General features: G+C 39.0%; 1 protein-coding gene across 1 annotated transcript in view; it reads left to right on the top strand.

The window, feature by feature from the left end:
• Positions 1–18909, top strand: part of Ddx1 (ATP-dependent RNA helicase Ddx1) — a 113063-nt gene that overhangs the window by 53853 nt on the left and 40301 nt on the right. The window contains exon 6 of the mRNA XM_067149290.2: positions 9540–9677. Coding sequence (XP_067005391.1) covers positions 9540–9677 — 138 coding nt within the window. The remainder of the gene's footprint in view (positions 1–9539; positions 9678–18909) is intronic.

Raw genomic sequence — 18909 nt, 5'->3', positions numbered from 1 at the left:
AGCCTAAATTGTAGCGACTTATTCCGCGATTTTGCGTACCGTTTTTCATTAAGATACGAGCACTAATAAATATTTTATAGTTAAATTTTAGGCCTTCCCCTAAACTACCATTTCACTCAGCGTGAATACAATTATTTTTGGCCTAGATCAACTTATTCCCCGACATTGCATACCGATTTTCATTAAGATACGACCACTAATAACGTAAATATTTGAAAAATAAATGTTAGGCCTCCCCTAAACTACCATTTCACTCAGTGTGAATAAAATTATTTATTCTCGTCAGTCGTTTTCTCGTGATGTTTGTGCATACAGAGACAGAAATTACGGAAAATTAGAAAGTGAATTTCCTTGTTACTGTGGACACAGCTGATACAGAAATACCATCCTTTATAAATTCTAAGCAATAGAGAGAGAGAGAGAGAGATAGATGGGGGGAGAGAGAGTGAGCGCGTGTGTGTGTGTGTGTGTGTGTGTGTGTGTGTGTGTGTGTGTGTGTCAGGAGTTCAGGTATAACTGTAAGTTTTGATGAACATGAATATTGAACACGTAGCAGGGCTTATGTTTGATGGTTTTTAACAGTTCAGACAGCAAAAAGTACCCAGGTTTGGTGAACATAGTAGGTAGAGTATAGACATAAAAACTGAAATTCCAGAGGTATTTGTACAATGGATCCAGCTTCTGTATCGTAACGTCACAAGCGTGATTCATTGTCCGGCTGAGCTCTCACCGCCTTTTAACATTTCTGTTGCTGTTCATCAGGGTTCATCCCTCTCACCCCTAATCTTCAACCTTTGTATGGATACTGCAACAGCTGATATTCATTGTTCCCATCCCTGGGCACTCTTATATGCGGATGATTTGGTAATTCCACAAGAGTGCAGCATTAAAAAGTTAGAATATCTAGAATGTGCACCCAAACCAATGAAACCATTTCCATCAATGGCCAGATTTTACCAAAAGTCACCCATTTTAAATATCTTGGATCGCACTGACACGCGAATGAGAGTCAGCACAGCATTGTCAAAGTGGAGACAGGTAACTGGTGACCTCTGTGATAAAGAGATGACCAAATACCAGAAGGCTATAATTTACAAGACAGTGATAAGACCAGTTGCTCTCTATGGAGTTGAATATCACCGTTTTACAAGGAAACATGGACAGATCCTCTATGCTTCGGAGATGGGGTTGGAGCTGACTCTCTTGGGCCATGTCAGACATGAGGATGTGCGACATAGACTTGATGTGGCCCCAATCGTGGAGAAAGCTAGAGAGGCTCAACTCCGATGGTATGGTCATGTCATGCGAAGCAACGACAATTCAGTTATTAAAACGGTCCTAAGCTTGACCCAGGTGAATGCAGACAGTGAGGGAGACTGCCGATGCGGGGGATTGACAACATTATGGAAGATATGCATGCTGTGGATCTCAACCCTGAAAACGTTCTAGACAGGGCCAAATGGCAAAAATGTAGCTGAATAGCAAACCCTATAAAATGGACAAAACTATAGGGGGGAGGGAGAGAGACATTGCAAAATCTAATCTTTCTACATCATCAGCGATAGAATAGACCATTCACAGGTTGACCGGAAGAAAGCGAGAGAATACCAGCCATGTTGCTTTGAGCTGTATTAAAAAATCCCTCTGCTCACCTATCCCTCACTCCTTAGCCGTCAAAGGACTCCTTGAATAAATAGACATCACCAAATTCATTGCTGCTTTCAAATGAAACTAGGAAAAATACACTGGCTGAGAAGAACCTGCTGCAGGTGTGTCGTTCTTTCAAATTGGGAATGTAGCAAACTGGTTGACGTTGCTCTTCAATCTAACAATTAAAGTGGGTTTAATACTTACTAACAACAGATAGGTCATCAATTAACCCATCACCAAAAATGTTTCAGCATTGCCCAATCAGACTTCCGTATCAAATAATGAAGTTCTAACACATTTGCATGAATATCATGATAAAATACAGTGAAACTTTGTTAGTGCATTCCTCATTAACACGTTTTCCCGCTTAGCACATCGTAAATTGGAAGTCCCGATGCTCGTATTAAATCTATATAAAAATACTTCGCTTATCGCGTCACGAATTTTCGCTATTACCGCTTAGTCAAGAAGTTAGTAAAATAACCACCTAATCGATACTTTATTATTGCCTCAGGCAAAATGAAATATAAAATTAGCACTTACAGGACATGTTTCGACCACTCAGGACTAAGTGGTCGAAACATGTCCTGTAAGTGATTATGGAGAAAGGCCTTAAATTTCTGAACTTCACAGGATAAGTTGCATATTCGGGGAGCAAGCCGTTAGCCTCACGAATGTTCAGTTTGGCTTGCTGGTTAGCAGCAATAATACAGTGAGTCTGTTTGAGCTTGTATTTCGCATTCCATTCAGAAGTTGGAAATTGATTTTGTGTTGAGCGGTACAGTGAAGTGTAGCAAATATTTTTCGCCTGATACAGTAGCCTATGTTTGGATTAGGAGCGTATTACCATACCTATCGCATCATGAATTTTCGCTATTACCGCTTACTACAAGTACGATCACATTTTTCTTAGCCCTGAAAATGCTGTTTGTCATCCCTTGTGAAAGGAACGTTATTTACAACTCGGGTAAGAGCCGTCGCTACAGTTTCGTGATTACAGAAAAAGTGTACCCATTTGTGCTTGTATTTCATATTCCATTCAGAAGTTAGAAATTTATTTTGTGTTGAGTGGAGCAGTGAAGTTTTGTTGCGTGATTTGGTAACCTATATCTGAGTTAGGAACATAATCGTGTGAAATTAACTAGCGTGCTGTGTATTTGGCTTGTGATAGCCTAGTTATGAATATGGAAAAAGTCGTGAAATTCTGTACTAATGAAGACAAAATAAAAATCTTTTAGAAAGTGGACTAGCATACGCATCTTTAAGCGCGCAGGGGTCATGAATGTTGAACTTGCACCTTCGACTTTCGACTCTATCATTCGACTTGGTCAAAGTGTTTCAAAATGGCGGTCAAAGTCATTCCTCCTGATTCCTCCCGGTCAAGTTGAGTGTAACCTCCAATTCATTGTCTAAGAGTGTGACTAGAAAATAATGTTTAATATCCCACTGCTCTGAAATAAAAGACTTTACTAACATTTGTTTTAGAAAGAGTGTGATCCACAATAATACTTGGATATTTTTATTGGCCCCCATGCATATTATGTTTTTATATTTGTTGTTTGGTGTTTTTCACACCTTCCAGTGCACTTGTTATTTTATAAGCCCCAGCAGAAAAGGTTTTTATATTTAATCTCTCGTGTTTTTCACACCGTTTAAGACATGTTATAGTTTTCACTGTACCCGCAGATACAAGACGTAAAGTGCCCTCATGTCGGAAAAAATCGTGTCTAGTGTTTCTATATCCCTGTTGGATAGTTTTTATTCGTATATTCAGTAGTACATTTTCTCGCTTAACATGTTCATTTTTGTTGTCCTCTGCAGAAACGTCTTAATGATGTTTTACTGTACCAAGCTGAATTTGTGAAGGATTGCTGCATAACTCCTAGCTGAGGAGCCTCTAGTTGCATCACCTGATTTAACAGTATAGTGTCCTGGGGTACTTCGTCAGGTAGATACAGCTGTTTGATGCAGTACTGAATAGCTACATCAAACCATTGTGGTAGGATCTAAAAACTTTCCCCATTACTGTTGGTGTCTGCCAGGAATTGTCCTTATTACCACTTTTGTTTCTGCTTATTATGGATGCTACGCAAATCTGCATGACCTGGGCTGTTCTCTACACTGATAATGAATTGGCTACTAAAAACATGCTTGATCAACACTAAACCCAAGTAGAGCATAACAGATTGGTGTAATATTGCCTGCAACTGTACAAAATAAATACCAGATGTATGTCACCAGAGCCACTAGAAATTGAAACTATCTAGATTGATAGCAATGACCTGCCTCGAGTAACGAAGTTTAAAGATCTTGAATTTAACAAGAATGATGGACAATTTATGGAATAGGTGTACACGAGGTTTATTGCAGTATGGTTAAAGTGACAACACCAGGCTTCCCCTGCAGTCGCTGGATTAATGGCCTCACATTCAAGATCTATCACTCTTGTCCATCCTGTCATACTCTGGGGTACAGAATTTTGGACGACTACGGAAGAGACAAAAAGTTGACGAAAAGTCGTGGGGGACGGAGATGCTCCGATGGTCAACCTGTGTCACTAGGTTGTGTTTCCAACATAGACATAAAAATACAACTTTGCATTGTGGCAGTTCAAGTGAAAATGGGCAAAAGCAGATTACTGTGGCTTGGAAATGTGCTTTGAGCAAATTCAGATATAGTTCCAAAGATGAACTATGCATTGGAAACCTGTTGAAGACAGACTCGAGGAATGATCTAAACAGCGATGGGCCGATATGCTACACATCAGTATGAAAATTATATAGCCCACGATGGAATCAAATGGAGGGGGCTGGGACACTAGGATAAACACTTAGGAACAAATATTTTTTTTGTACAATTGGCTTTGCGTCACACCGACTTAGATAGGTCTTATGGCGACGATGGGATAGGAAAGGCCTAGGAGTAGGAAAGAAGCGGCCGCGTCATTAATTAAGGTACAGCGCCAGCATATTTGGGTGGTGTGATGAACAAGTAGTAGTTAAATTCTTTTGCATAGTAGTGACAAGGCTTCTAGCTTGCATGGATGTTTCTTGAGTGTTAGACATTAGGAAATCGGCATTGTTGAACAAAAAAAAATTATGGGGAAGGAGGTACTCAGTTTTGTTTGCTGCGTTTTTGCTGTAAAATTTTAAGGCATGTCAGGCATTTTACCCTGTTCAGTTGCTTTGATTTCATGTGACTTGCCTGGGTGGGAACATTGATTTGAAGGCGCATTTAGATGGGCAATATTTTTGCGGAAATATATCGTGGCAATATACTTGCTGAGTACGGCGAAGAAATTTGAAGCAATGTTAAGCAATATGTTTCGATTACCAGCAAGTGTTGCTGTGCATTGCCAGCACTGATTCCGGCAATTATTGTGTTGCCTCTAGAATTGCAGTGTGTTCCAATGGAGGTGGGAAACACGGCAATATTGCTAGATTAGTGTGAGACTGCAGACGCTATATACGTTAGTGTGGTATTCTGTTTTGTGGTTTTCACATCAAAATATCTTGGAGTAAAGAGAAATGAATCAACCTTTTCAGTATTATCCAGTTACATACTGAACTGTGCGACATATCATCCAACAAGTACCAAGACCGAAATTTAAAAAAAAAATTATAACTGGTCTGAAATCACAAATTTTGGTGATTTGGTAGGCATTGTGCATTTGAAATGTAAAAGTTTAAGGACATGGTAGGAGTGAAAATAATAAATTATTGGCCAAGAAGGAGAGTGGCAGTGGAGGTGGTGAACAAGAGAGCTCCTGGATTCTCTACAAACAACTGGCATTTGAACTTTATAACAATGTAGTGAGTTTTCAAACTGATCATTGTCAAGTCTTATTTCACGACACAAATTCGGATTCCAGTGTTTTGTATCCAAATACAACCTTATCCACAAACACCTCTTCCTTTGTTGCAGTCGGTTGGTAATTATTTTATGAATTATTATATACAACGCTGCTGCAACTGCAAAATCCATAGTGCGAACCGCCAGGCAACATGGTGAGACTTGATTTGTCGTCTAAATAACTTCTTGTCCATCCATTCAGTTGCTCTACATTTCTGAGCAAGTTTCCGCAGTCTTTCTTGACCATTATTGCCAGGAAATACTGTGGCAAGTTTAAGAGTACATATTTCTCGAGATTGCTGGACATTTTGTTGCCTGTTTAACACGTTGAGTGCCAGACCGAATATCATAGGACTGCCGTCTAGTGCCGTGAGCTAATAACATCGAGTTACTCCCTGGTGCCAAAACGTTCACAGACTTAACCAAGCAAATGATCGCTGAAATGAGGATGTATTTATGATATATTACGTCAACTTATTATGTATATTAGGTAAAATATTGCGACCCCATATGGGGTCGTATTGGTCATTACGAATTGTACACGAACACGCGCCCCCATATGGGGTCGTACTTATACAGTAGTTACTGTCCCGACGCTCGGTCATAATTATCTTTTCCTTTGCAGGGACGCGATATATGCTGTTGATTATGAGAGATGTGTTAGCTTGTTCATACTGGGGCCGTAAAAAGTAGGATCCCCGATTTTAGGTCAGGAAATATTTGTAAATGGTGATCTTCCAATTTTAGGTAGGGAATTCTTGTATAAAATGTTGTTATATAAAGTAGTGAAAATCATGTAAGTTTGGTTAATTAGGACGTAGCAGAATATTATTATAAGAAGAATAAGTAGTTACGGAATATTGAATAAGTATATAATTTTATTTGTATAACATTTAATTTGAGTGAGAGAACCTAGCAGCGATGATCATGCAATATGGGAAACCAGTGACTATATCGTTGAAGACGGTGATAATTGTTGCAACAGCTGGCTTGGAAACCCAGAATACAGCGAGGATGAGTATGCTGAAGACTGTAATTTGTCAATGTGGATGAACGTGCGAGATCGCTATTTGCTCTGTACTGAGTTCAAAATCACTGTAACTATATACTACGTTTGCGTAATTTTCCGACTTGTTCGATATATCGTCCAGACTACCTGCACTAAGTATTTTACTGCTCGATTTACTAGTAACGACTTAAAAAAAGAAAAGAAAACTCGCAGCACTGCACAATTACATAAACAATCCGTGCGCGAGATAGACAATTACTTTTTCACCCTACATAGCACTCTTGACTTACCCATACGGGGTCGCGCCAAAACAGGAATTGCAGAATGGAAGGTGGACTATGCACGTACTTAAATAGACAACCAGCAGATGGCAGGAAGATAACTTATACAGCTTCGAATCACATACTTACTGCGCACCCAAATGGGTTCGCACAGTTCTCGATTTAGAACGAACGTACGACCCCATATGGGGACGTGAAGTTCAAAAACGTGACTACTCTCACGTACCCATATGGGGTCGCTTGGCACTCAACGTGTTAAATATTCCTTCACATGATGACAGGTCACTGTGGTAAGAGGGTGCAACAGAAGGAAGACGAAGCCAATTTCCACATCTTTATACACTTCTGTCTTCACACATATGGACTCAGTTAAACCCAGTTCCATTTCTTCTCAGCCCCAGATCAGCCTCCTCCTCCTTGTTATTATTATTATTATTATTATTATTATTATTATTATTATTATTATTATTATTATTAGATGTGAAAAAGACCAGAAAACTGATCACGCAAAGCTCACTTACAAGTTGTGCACTTCTTTCTTTGCCAGGTAGCCTTCAATTTTTCTCTCATCGTGGTTCTTCGTTCTTCTGTCCACTTAGCTCCTGTCTTCTTCTTGTGGTTTCTCTCTGACTCTACTTCCCACTTGTTGATTTTTGTTCTGTAGCAGGTTTGGTCAGCGATGTCGGCCACTTTGATTCCTGATTTTTCCAGGTCTTGGCAGATTTCCGTTGTCCACCTATTTGTTTTGATGTTCTCTGTTGCCTCAAGTAAGATTCTTGTCAGTCTGTTTTCTGGAAGGCGTTTGATGTGTCCGTAAAATTTCAGGCGTCTTTTTCTGATGTCGGCCGTAAGGTTTGAGAGCTCCTCGGTTTTTGTACGAGATTGCAGTCTGTATCCTTCGTCAGTCAGGTTTGGGCCGAGAATTTTTCTGATGATTTTACGTTCCTCTTTCAGGATGTCTTCAAGTACTGTTTTCCTGTGGAGATCCAGTGTTTCACTCGCGTATAGTATTTCAGGTTTGATCACAGTATTGTAATTTCGAATTTTGGTGAAGATTGAAAGGCATTTTTTGTTGTAAATGTTTTGCATTCGGCCGAGGGCTCTCTTCATTTTCTGGATGCGGACTTCGAGGTCCTTCTGTTCTTTTCCTGTTGGTACTATAATTTCTCTGAGATATCGGAACTCGGTTACTTTCTCGATTGTGCCAAATTTCGTGTTCAAATTCTGGAGGCTACAGTGGTTGCACATGTCCTTGGTTTTCAAGGAGGAGATTTGTAGGCCGAATTTTTCTGAGCATTTTGTGAGGGTTTCGATTTGGCTGATTGCCTGTTGTTTGTTTGTTGCGAGGATCGCGAGATCATCTGCGAAAGCGAGACGGGAGATTTTTACATGTTTTCTTGTCATACTTAATGGTTGCCAATTTCCTTGAGCTTTTAGAGCTTGTTCCCATTCTCTCATGATTTTGTCCAGGACTTTGTTAAAGAGTAGTTGCGAAAGTCCATCTTCTAGTCGGACACCCGTTTTTTATCTGAAATTTTTCAGATATATTTCCCATGAATTTTACTTAGGAGGTTGTGTTGGTGAGAGTTAGTCTGATGATTTTTTGAGTCTTGTTGTCCAGTCTGTATTCACTCAGTGTTTGGAAGAGGGATTGCCGGTCAATGGAGTCGTATGCTTTCTGGAAGTCCACGAAAGTGCAGATTGTGGGTTGTTTTCTTGTGTGTCATAGTTTCAAGATGGTTTTCAGGTTGAGTATCTGTTCTGCACAGGATCTGTGGGGCCTGAAACCCGCTTGGTATTTGGCTATGAGTGGTTCTAGTTGTTCCTGTGTTCTTTGGAGGACTGTGGAGAGGATTTTGTATGCGACTTGCACCAGGAAAATTCTCCTGTAATTGTTCACATCTGTTCGGTCACCTTTTTTGTGAAGTGGAACGAGGAGGGCGTTTGTCCAATTTTCTGGTAGTTTTTCCGTTGTCCAAATTTCTTGTATGATTTGTGTGAGTTCTTGGAGAGAATTCTTTCCTAGATGTTTTAAGAAGCTCTGCTACTATGCTGTTGTCTCCAGATGCCTTGTTGTTTTTCAGTCATTGTATGTGTCGGTGTATTTCCTCTTGTGTAGGTGGGGATGAGTCTGGGTTTGGGTTCGGGTGGGGTTTAAGTGGAAACCTTTCCATTGGTTCTGGGCAGTTAAGTAGTGGCTCGAAGTATCTTGCGAGTTCCTTGGTGTTTTCATCATCTGCGAGTGCCAATTTTCCGTTTTGTTTTCTGAAGCAGAGGTTCGTGGGCGTGTACCCATTCAATCTGTTGCGGAAGACGCTGTAAAAATCTCTGTTGTTGTTGTTATTATTATTATACAGAAGGGAGGGCAATATACTTGTTGCAAGGTCATTCTGAACATATCTTCATTCTTGATTTTTGGAAATGTTGGTATAAATAGATTTTATAAGCACTGAAAAGGGAAGAGATGAGAAATATAAAAGTTGTACAGGTGGGAAAAGACTAGGAATACAGTACAAAGACAAAAGGGGAAAAGAATCATACAGGTCACTATACAACAAGTGATGGAAATGTAATGATGTTTGTTTCACAATTTGATTATGTGCAAATATGTTTTTCTCTGTGCGATGACTAAAAATAAAGGGGGCTCATTAAAGGCCTGTGAGCATTGCAAATGAAATTTACCTTCTATAACATACTGTAGAATTGATTTTGCCTAAAACTCAACGTATGATGATGCTTGTTTCCAGCCATCTCGAGAATTGGCAGAGCAGACCTACAACCAGATCATAAAATTCAAGAAGTATCTTGAGAACCCTACGGTGAAAGCTTTGCTCGTCATTGGAGGTGTCAATGTTAAGGAACAGATTGCTGAATTGAACTCTGGGGTAAGTGCTGAGAGTTACATAGTCTGCTTTTTAGTTTCTTTTCTAATCAATTATTCCTACATATTTTTACTGGGACAATGTTTAGAAGTGTTATTCAGTAAAATTGCAGATCTCCTAACTATATAGAAGTGTCAATTTTCATTATATCCATTACACAGACAAACCTACCTGGAATTGATACTGCAAATGCAATACTTTTGCCACAACCACAGCGTTCGTTCATTGTGCTCTTAATGATTTCATCTGAATTGTTCCTCAGCCTTGAATCTTTGTCCTTTGTCTTTATCCTTAATAGACAATCTCTTGCACGCTCTGAAGTAGCTAAGGTGACTGACTGCCTTGTTGTAGTTGTTCAGTGCATTGTCATTGTAAAACAACCGTGTGTTCATTCATCTTGTGAATCAGTAAAAGGTTTTTTTAAAACTTGAATGCATTGTGTAATACTTCTGTCAAAGATGAACTCCTTTTTTTTTTTTTTTCTTTCTTTTAAATTTTATCTGAACAATGCCCACTAGGCTGACCCTTCAGCCAAGGAGCTGGACTATTTCCCAGTGATGCTTATACAATATGTTTAGGGAAAAATCTTGAACTCTTGAAAAGGTAATGATAGTATGTTGGTACTGCTAAAGCCAGGCTGAGTGACTCAGATGGTTGAGGTGCTGACCTTCTGACCCCAATTTGGCAGGTTCGATCCTGGCTCAGTTGGGTGGTATTTGAAGGTGCTCAAATACGTCAGCCTCATATCAGTAGATTTACTGGCACATAAAAGAACTCCTGCGCGACAAAATTCCAGCACCTTGGTGTCTCCAAAAACCTTCAAAAGTAGATAGTGGGACTTAAAAGCAATAACTCTATTATTGGTACTGCTAAACCATTAGGTTCAATTTTTGCTTAAGATATGCATGAGAGTATAAAACTGGTGATTTCGTAGATGAATAGTCTTATCACTTTGGATATAGTCAGGCCTGTATATAGATGATGTCCTTACACCCTGGGCAAAATAAATAAAGGTACATAGAACTGTATTACAATATATTTTTAAATATACAGTATAACTTTGATTTTGCGCGACCTCGATTTAGTGTAAACCCGCATTTAACAGAAGAAATTTCAAGTCCCAAAAATTATTCCATAAGAGCAGTGCAATTGTATATTCGATTTAACGTAATTCACAATAGGGCAAAACCCGTATTTAACATTAAGGAAATGTTAAAATTCTCAAATATTTCCATTCGTTTGGTTATGGGACATTAAGAACCTTTGACAAGAGGCATCATAAGCTTGCTAAGGAGGATTCAAGGCAGAAGAGGAATTTAGAGCAGGGTCAGTTAGGGCTAAAGTGAGATGTCCGACTCGGATACACATCCGACCGCGGCCGTAGTAGAAGAGAACCTCCGTTATAATGACAATGTTATTATGCCCTTCGAAAATTCCTATATTGATCTGTGCAGTATTTTTCGGTTACAATGAGAAGCCCTTTACTGATTCATTTGTTATTATAGGAAAATTCGGGCGTGTTAGTTTTTATCTGTTATCAATATTCATACACTCTATTCCAGCGTTTATATTGAATGCGATTGATCATCTTCCGTATCAGTTCCTCATTACGCACAAACGAGCCGATCTTGAGCGAACCAGAGCTCTCCTCACAACTCCGACTGGTGGAAACAAACATTGGGATAGCAATAAGTGCAATGACAGCAGTTGTTAAGTCCTTGGAAATAAAGGCTAAAGTAAATGATTGCTTAATTTTAATACTAGGTACTAATAATAGCATGTGGCCTCCGAAGAGGCCGGGTGCAGTTCTTACGATGAGTTAACGCCATGTAGGTGACCAGCGCGTCCATGAGAGTGGGGCCCTACCTGTGATGAATTGTAATGCGAAGATGACACACACACCCAGCCTCCAAGCCATTGGAATTAACCAATGAAGGTTAAAATCCCTGACCCAGCCGGGAATCAAACCCAGGACACTCTGGACCAAAGGCAAGCACGCTAACCATTTAGCCATGAAGCCGGACACACTGGGTACTGAAATAAAATAAGAATGTGATACTTCTTCTCAAGATACAGCGGTTTGCATAACTATTTTCAGAGGTTAGCTGTTCCTATGTAAATTTAGTGATAAGGTTAACATTATTCTACAGGGAGCTTGAAATATGTTTTCATAATACATGCACGGTTTAACCTAGGTTAGGTGATGCCGTTTGAAGTAAGAAAATGGAAATGTTTGACACAAGCCTCTGGATGATGCCATTACAATTTTTTAAGAATGAAGACGAATATGCGTGTTCAACCCGTTGAAATTAGAAAATACATGCTAATGAGCAAGCCGCTGCTTGGAAAACATCCTCGAAAATGTTTAAACAAGCAGATTGCTGTTTGATACAGATTTTAATGTGGTTTTTGTTTTGTGCGAGTTTGGTATCTTTCCCGACTTTTATGGAAAATCATGTACAGTATAACGTTATAAGTACAACCTTAAACTGAAGCAGTTTTGCATTCACCAAAAAAAATCTGTGTAAAGGAAGGGTTATCCATGGGCTCATCATTATCAGGAATAATAGTGAACATATTCCTTAATATTATTGAAAACAATTTCTTAACCCACTAAGAGACATAGAGGGAGACAAAGTTTTAAGAGGTGTGCAACTACACTGACTGGCAAAATTAATGGATCATTTGAATTTTCTAAGCAGAAAGCATGTTAAATTGGGTGCCGTTATGCATCAGTAGACTAAGCGCCATTTGACGATAATTGAGATTTTAGCGCTATCTTGTGGAGGAAGGCTTGAACTATTTATAAAAAATTCCCCGCTGCATTACAAGAGGCCGTTAGTTGTCAGTAAACACAAAACCTAAGCGACAAAGAGGGAATTAGTAAAAATGTAAATTGCATCAGTAGACTATGCGATGTTCCAGTTTGCATCATTAGACCAAGCGCCACATTCCTCCCATTGCGTGCGGATGACAGCGAGAGAGCCTGTGTTTTCGATAGTGCTACCATATTTACGTGGTGATATATTGAGTGGTTTATCAAGTGACGAAGTTCAGCGATGTATCAAGTACTTCCAAAAGTAAGAAGGACAATGCTACTAATGCAGCTTGCTAGGAAGGTTACATCGGAGTACATCGGAGAATCATTCTCTAGAAGATCTTTCTAAGGTTAGTATCAAAATGAGATTGTTGTATTGTATCTAATAGGGTATTTTGCAATGAAAGCATTATTTCTGTATCGATATACTTATTTGAAAAAGCTGCGAAAGTTTCACTGTAACAGTGTTTTACCATGTTATGCTAGGTAATATGCACCAAATCAATGAATTCCAGGTCAGAATAATGAAAACATGGCCATTTCTGTAGACATATCATTGTTTAGGTATCAGTAATATTGATAATCATCAGTATTAGAATCGTAATGATACAATATATTGTAGTCATATTTCGATCATTTTGTTACTATTCTAGAATCCAAATAATAATAGCGTAATGCATACCTGCCAAATATTCCAGTTTTTCTGTAAAATGTATGGTTTTTGAGTGTGTTTTACGGTTGTACGGATGAACAACTTTATTGTACGGATTTTGAATATCTGCGCTTGGTTTTGCTTTCTGCGGTCAAATCGGATTTGTTTGACTTTCGATAGTAGCTGGTAATACGAGATACAGTGTTTGAAATTCGACCGGTAAATGTATCGATAATCACCGTGCTTTTGTCACCTGTTCTACCTCAACTGCTACTTCATTCAGTGAGATGTTCCCAAACAGGTAGCAGGCTGCAATTTTGAAGAAAAGAAATCCGTGAAAAGTAGCAGGCTGTGAATTTATATAAAACAACTTTAGTAACTGCGTCTTGCTGCGTAGCAGCTGAAAGGCTTTGTTTGTGTGAGTGTGTAACATTGGCGGTAGTTTTGAAACTTGTAGAATTGTGTGACGAATTTCTAAGGGATTTAGTATTTTTAGTGGTGTTTGTAACGAGTTCAACTAAGAAACTATATTATCATTCTTTTCGGACGGCATATTCTGCTTAATTTTCTTGTTTTATACGATCACGGTGAGTGTTCCCAATGTTAAGTGAAAACAGATGAGTTACTCATCAAGATGTAATTTTGTGTATTTAATTTCAGGGGTGATCATAACATATACAGTAAAACCTTGTTTTTCAGGGGGCAGGGGGATAATGACGACGGATGCGGGAAAACTATAAATGCGAGCAACGTAAAAAAACGGGGAAAGCAGAATAATAAAATGCGGGTACTGTATTGGGACATTTTTCGTTATGTAAATACAGTATATTATTATTATTATTATTATTATTATTATTATTATTATTATTATTATTATTATTATTATAATAAAAACAACAATACTGGCACGTGGCCTCCGGAGCCGGGTGCAGGTCTTTCAAGTTGTTGCGTGATAGGCGCATATGAAAATGCGGCCCAATCTAAGATGAATTCTAATGTTTAATTCATCAGACAGACAGCTCCCGAACCGTTGGAATTAACCAAGGAAAGTTAAAATCCTCGACCCAATCGAGACCCCTTGAACCAAAGGACAACACGTGCTAACCATTTAGCTCATACTATACAGTACATACCGGTATCAGAATATTGCAACCATGATATAGGCCTGCGAGATGAAAATAATAAGCGTGACCTTTACGCCGCTTCGTTTTACATTTCTTTACATTTTGTAATAATTGAAAACCTTTAAGTCCAGTTCTCTTATTGCAAATTAAAGATATACGTGGATATTACGGCGATAACCTGTATTTAGGAAAAGATTCCGCAGACCCTTTGCGAACGATAGGTTAGATACCCAACACAGCGCGGCTCTCGCAGCTCAGCCCACACTATGTCACAGAAGTTAGAAATTCAACGCGGCGCGTCTCGAACGATGTCACAGCGACTTGTGCGAAGCTGCCAACTTAGGAACTAGTTACAAGAGTAGGCTATGAGAAAAGATTATTGGTCTGTGTTGGTTAGGTCCGGCTTGCGACAAGACTATTGGGCAGAGGGCAACAAAGCGGTCAACAGGCCTCTAACATCCCACACACTCCACAGGGTACGACGCGATTAATCACCCTGTGACTAATTAAAACGTATCTGGCGCACTGCGCGATTTTCTCTCTTTTTTTTTAAACGAATTTGGCAGCCCTATGAGTTTTATGCTGTACGTTTTAATTCTTGTAAATAAGAAAACTTCTAGGTGTCTGTTAATGGGCCGAGGAGAACCGTTGGCACCAGGAGGCTCGTAGTAAGGTTGCGTGTGAATAACCTGCGCACAGCACTACGGATCCTTGTTTAAGACTAGCATCTCCGAATTGCTCATATATTCTCGCGTAACAGGTTGCCGCTGTTATATGCTAAGAGTATTCAGCAGTCCCTCTAAGTTCAAAAAAACTTTTGCGTATGTTTTTCTTACGTATGATCGATCAATGCGAGAAAATTGTGACCCAGGACAAATAATTTTTCGACGATTCATGCGATAAAACGATAGTTCGAGAAACGATAGATGCGGGGAAATTTAACATTGGTTTATATGGCACATTTTTGGGATTGAATAAATTCAGTGATGAATATGGGAAAACGACAGTTCCGGGAATGATGCATCGAGGTTCTATTGTATTTGACTTGTATTAGTATTGTTTATAATCTCTCCCCCCTTCTCCTTGCCGTCCTTTTTCATTAGGTCTCAATACTGTTACGCATGCACGTGTTGTTAAAAAAAATTCCGCTTGAGGATCTTCCGGATTTCTCTTTTTGAAAGTTGGCAGGTATGAGTAATGTCAGTTACAAGTAATAAGCAAGACATTTCTGTGTTGGGACTACATGATGTGAATACACATGCTGAAGGTGAGATTTGGCAGTCATCTCATGGGGCTGTATATTATAACAATCTAGAGCCACTTGAAGTAGACAACTTTGTGCCTGTGTCACTGAACTTTTTGGAGGTGCCTGTATGTACTGTACTTCAAAACCTTCATGTGAAATTTGAATTTATAATAATTTTATAATGTTCGGAAGAAAAGATGAGACTCCAGTTTGAAAATGGAATGAAAGATCAATTTCAGTTGTATGCTCCACAAACGGATTGCATAGGGTGAACATATAGAGGACTTTTTAGAGGAAGTGGAGAGGCAGATAGAAGAAAATTAAGTGCTATTGATGGGAGATCTAAATGCACAAGTTGGAATGCAAAGACAGGGAAAATAAGATGTTGTAGGGCCCTTTGGATATGGAAATGTAAATCCAGAAGGCAAGTTGTTGTTGGATTTTTGTATGAGGAACCAAATGATCGTTGGAAACAGCTGGTTTAGGAAGAAGAACAGTCAGAAGATTACAAGGTATGGTTGGGGAGATTGATGGACAAAGACCATGATTGATTATTTAATCATAGAGAAAGAACACCAGAAGAACCTTTTAGATGTTACAGCCATGCCTGAAGAAACCTTTGGTGGAGTTCATAGAGTTGTGATAGGAAAACTGAAAGTGGGCAAGATTGAAAAATCCCCATTAAGAAGAGAGAAAATAATTAAAATATGGAAGTTGAAGGAGAAAAGCATACAAGAAGAATTTCAGAGGGAAATCATACCGTTGGTACCCAGAACGGAGATGGGGAATGTTGAAGATGAATGGAAAGGATTTGAAAGAAGCACTGGTTGGATGTACAGAAAAGGTATGTGGTAGAACATCAGGAAATGTGAAAGACAAAGAGACACGTTGGTGGAATGATAGGGTAAAGATTAAAGTGAAGGAAAAGAAAATAGCATGGAAAGCATGGAAAACATCTAAGACCAAAGAAAGTAGAAGAAAATATGTGGAAGCAAAGAATTTGGCCAAGAAAGTAGTGAAGGAAGAAAAGAGGAAAAGCTGGGCCTTATTCACACAGAAATTGAGAGATGATATGCAGGGCAGCAAGAAATTATTGTATGGTATCTTAAGAAACAAAAAGAGGGATCAAGTTAGTAAACACCGGATTTGTAAAAGATGAAGGCGGCATAATACTAACCCGTAAAAACCGAGGTCTTGATTTGTAACACTAACCCCGAGGTTCGGTCAGTGAGACTGCCAAAAGTGTTTTACATTTTAATGCATGTATAAATTCCAACATTGTCTAGAAACGTTTCTAGTACTCAATAGTTACCTTTCCTGATGGGGAAATACGCAAATAGTAGGCCTTATGGAATAATCTGTCACTTGATGACAAATCTTTTTAATTATGACGAAAGGTAGCAACACAGAAAAATATTACAACAATAAAAGAACTAAGGTACAATACAATATATCACTAAGTAACATGCAAAATTCTACTGCAGTCACTTAGAACACAGTCACGAGTAACCAGAAATGGTGGAAAATAATTAAAATTATTAACATGGAAAAAATCTGCAAGGCAGAAACTTGGTCCTCGTTTCTACTCGTACTGAATGCAGCAAGTAAATACTTCACTAGCGCACTCCAAACAGATTGTTTTTATGCACCCGTGGCCCAAGTACGAGGTTTTCCTTTTCTTCTTTGAGTCACACTGGTAACATGTTTTCCTTTTTTTGCAACTTTTCATTTGAGGGTTGTGGTTCTTCTGGCATTCTCATAACTTTGCGGATGCAAGCTCTCAGCTCGAACGTGAGATGATAATTGTTCACTCTTCTTTCCATCTGCGGCTTCACAAGAGAGGAGGCGAAATCCAACATGAATTCTCACCTAGTTCTCACAGGATTATCCCTGTAGGCATTGTACATGACAAAGGCATTGACAGCACTGATGTCCAGGACCCCATAGAAAATGGCCATGGGCCACCGCCGTGTGCACCGTCCAGTGCAATAAACCACATATTTTTCTTCCAAGGCGTCTTCACCTCGTTTATTGCAGTTATGGTATAGTGTACTGTAATTTCAGACTTATTAGTCTCAACATTATTGCACTGTCGTGGTGCATAGAAGATACGATAATCATGGCTCGCCCCTTCTTTGGGACTTTTGATACCAAAGTAATGTCTCTGGTAAATCCAAACTGACACGATTCTGCTTCTCTCATCTTTGATGGCAAAAATACCCGTGGAATTTCCAGTTTATTCCTTTTGAGAATTGCTACGTATGTAAGTTTCTTGTCTTTCAGACACTTCAAGACCTCTATTGAACTAAACCAGTTGTCTGCAGTAATATGTCAGTTAGATCTGTATAGGGGAGCACTGAGTCGAAGTACTGCTTGAGTAGGTTTTGATAGACGACATTCTCCTACACTAAGTGTAAACCCGTCCGAGTTCTGACCACAGTAGATGTACCCATTATAGAAGTAATTGTTCCTAGTGTCAGTAAGGCACATTAGTTTTAGTCCATACTTGCACGGCTTACTGGGCATAGAAGTCAGATAAATATTAGTTTATTGATTCCACCTGTTCAATACATAAGAAGAGATAATGAATTAAATAAAATTAAAGGAACATGTTTCGCCCTTTAATTAAGGGCATCTTCAGCCTTAAATCTCAAACTGAAAGTTGATTAATCAGGTACCTGATTGTAATTAAATAACATATGAAAGTGAAGGAAATGTTGGAAATGAGCAAAATGGTCTTAATATCAGGCCTTAATAAAGTCTACATCTTGAATCCACACCACCCCCTGAAACTGACCAGCATCTCATCAATACACGCAGAGGATCCAACACTGAACACACTGTGACAGTTCCTGACAAATGCGTCAAATACCTCAGATTTGCTGTCGTAGGATCAATCTCTCTGCCTTCACTTCTGTCTTCAGTGTTGTCAAATCTAAGATTTGAGAGAAGAGTTTCAAATCTGTTTTTACTCATCACGAAGCAGAACATTTCCCTCCCGGTAGGCTACCATCTGTCGCAAAAATTGACTTTGTGATTTTATGATTGGATTTGAAAGTTGCAGAGTAAAATAACAAACCTATGAAAGCTTTCAGCTCCATCATATCTACATTTCTCAAGCCTGTTTGTAATTTGCACTCGCTTCTCTCTGGTGAGTTTTACGTTTGTCAATCGAAGAATGATACCGAGATTATCATGAGTTATAAGAAGATTCCAATCAGATACAGGTTCACTTTCATTACCAATTTGAGCTGCACATCGTAAAGCTGGGAGTCTCAAAATATTGTGTTTCAATATTCAAGAATGCTTAGGGATGTAGGGTTTTGATGACCATTTATATCAATTCTTCCCGTAATAATAACGAGGTTGAACTGCGTCGCTATTACTTTCATCGG

The sequence above is a fragment of the Anabrus simplex genome, chromosome 6 (genome assembly GCF_040414725.1).
Source record: "Anabrus simplex isolate iqAnaSimp1 chromosome 6, ASM4041472v1, whole genome shotgun sequence".
NCBI lineage: Eukaryota > Metazoa > Arthropoda > Insecta > Orthoptera > Tettigoniidae > Anabrus > Anabrus simplex.
This window is presented reverse-complemented; position numbering and strand designations above follow the sequence as displayed.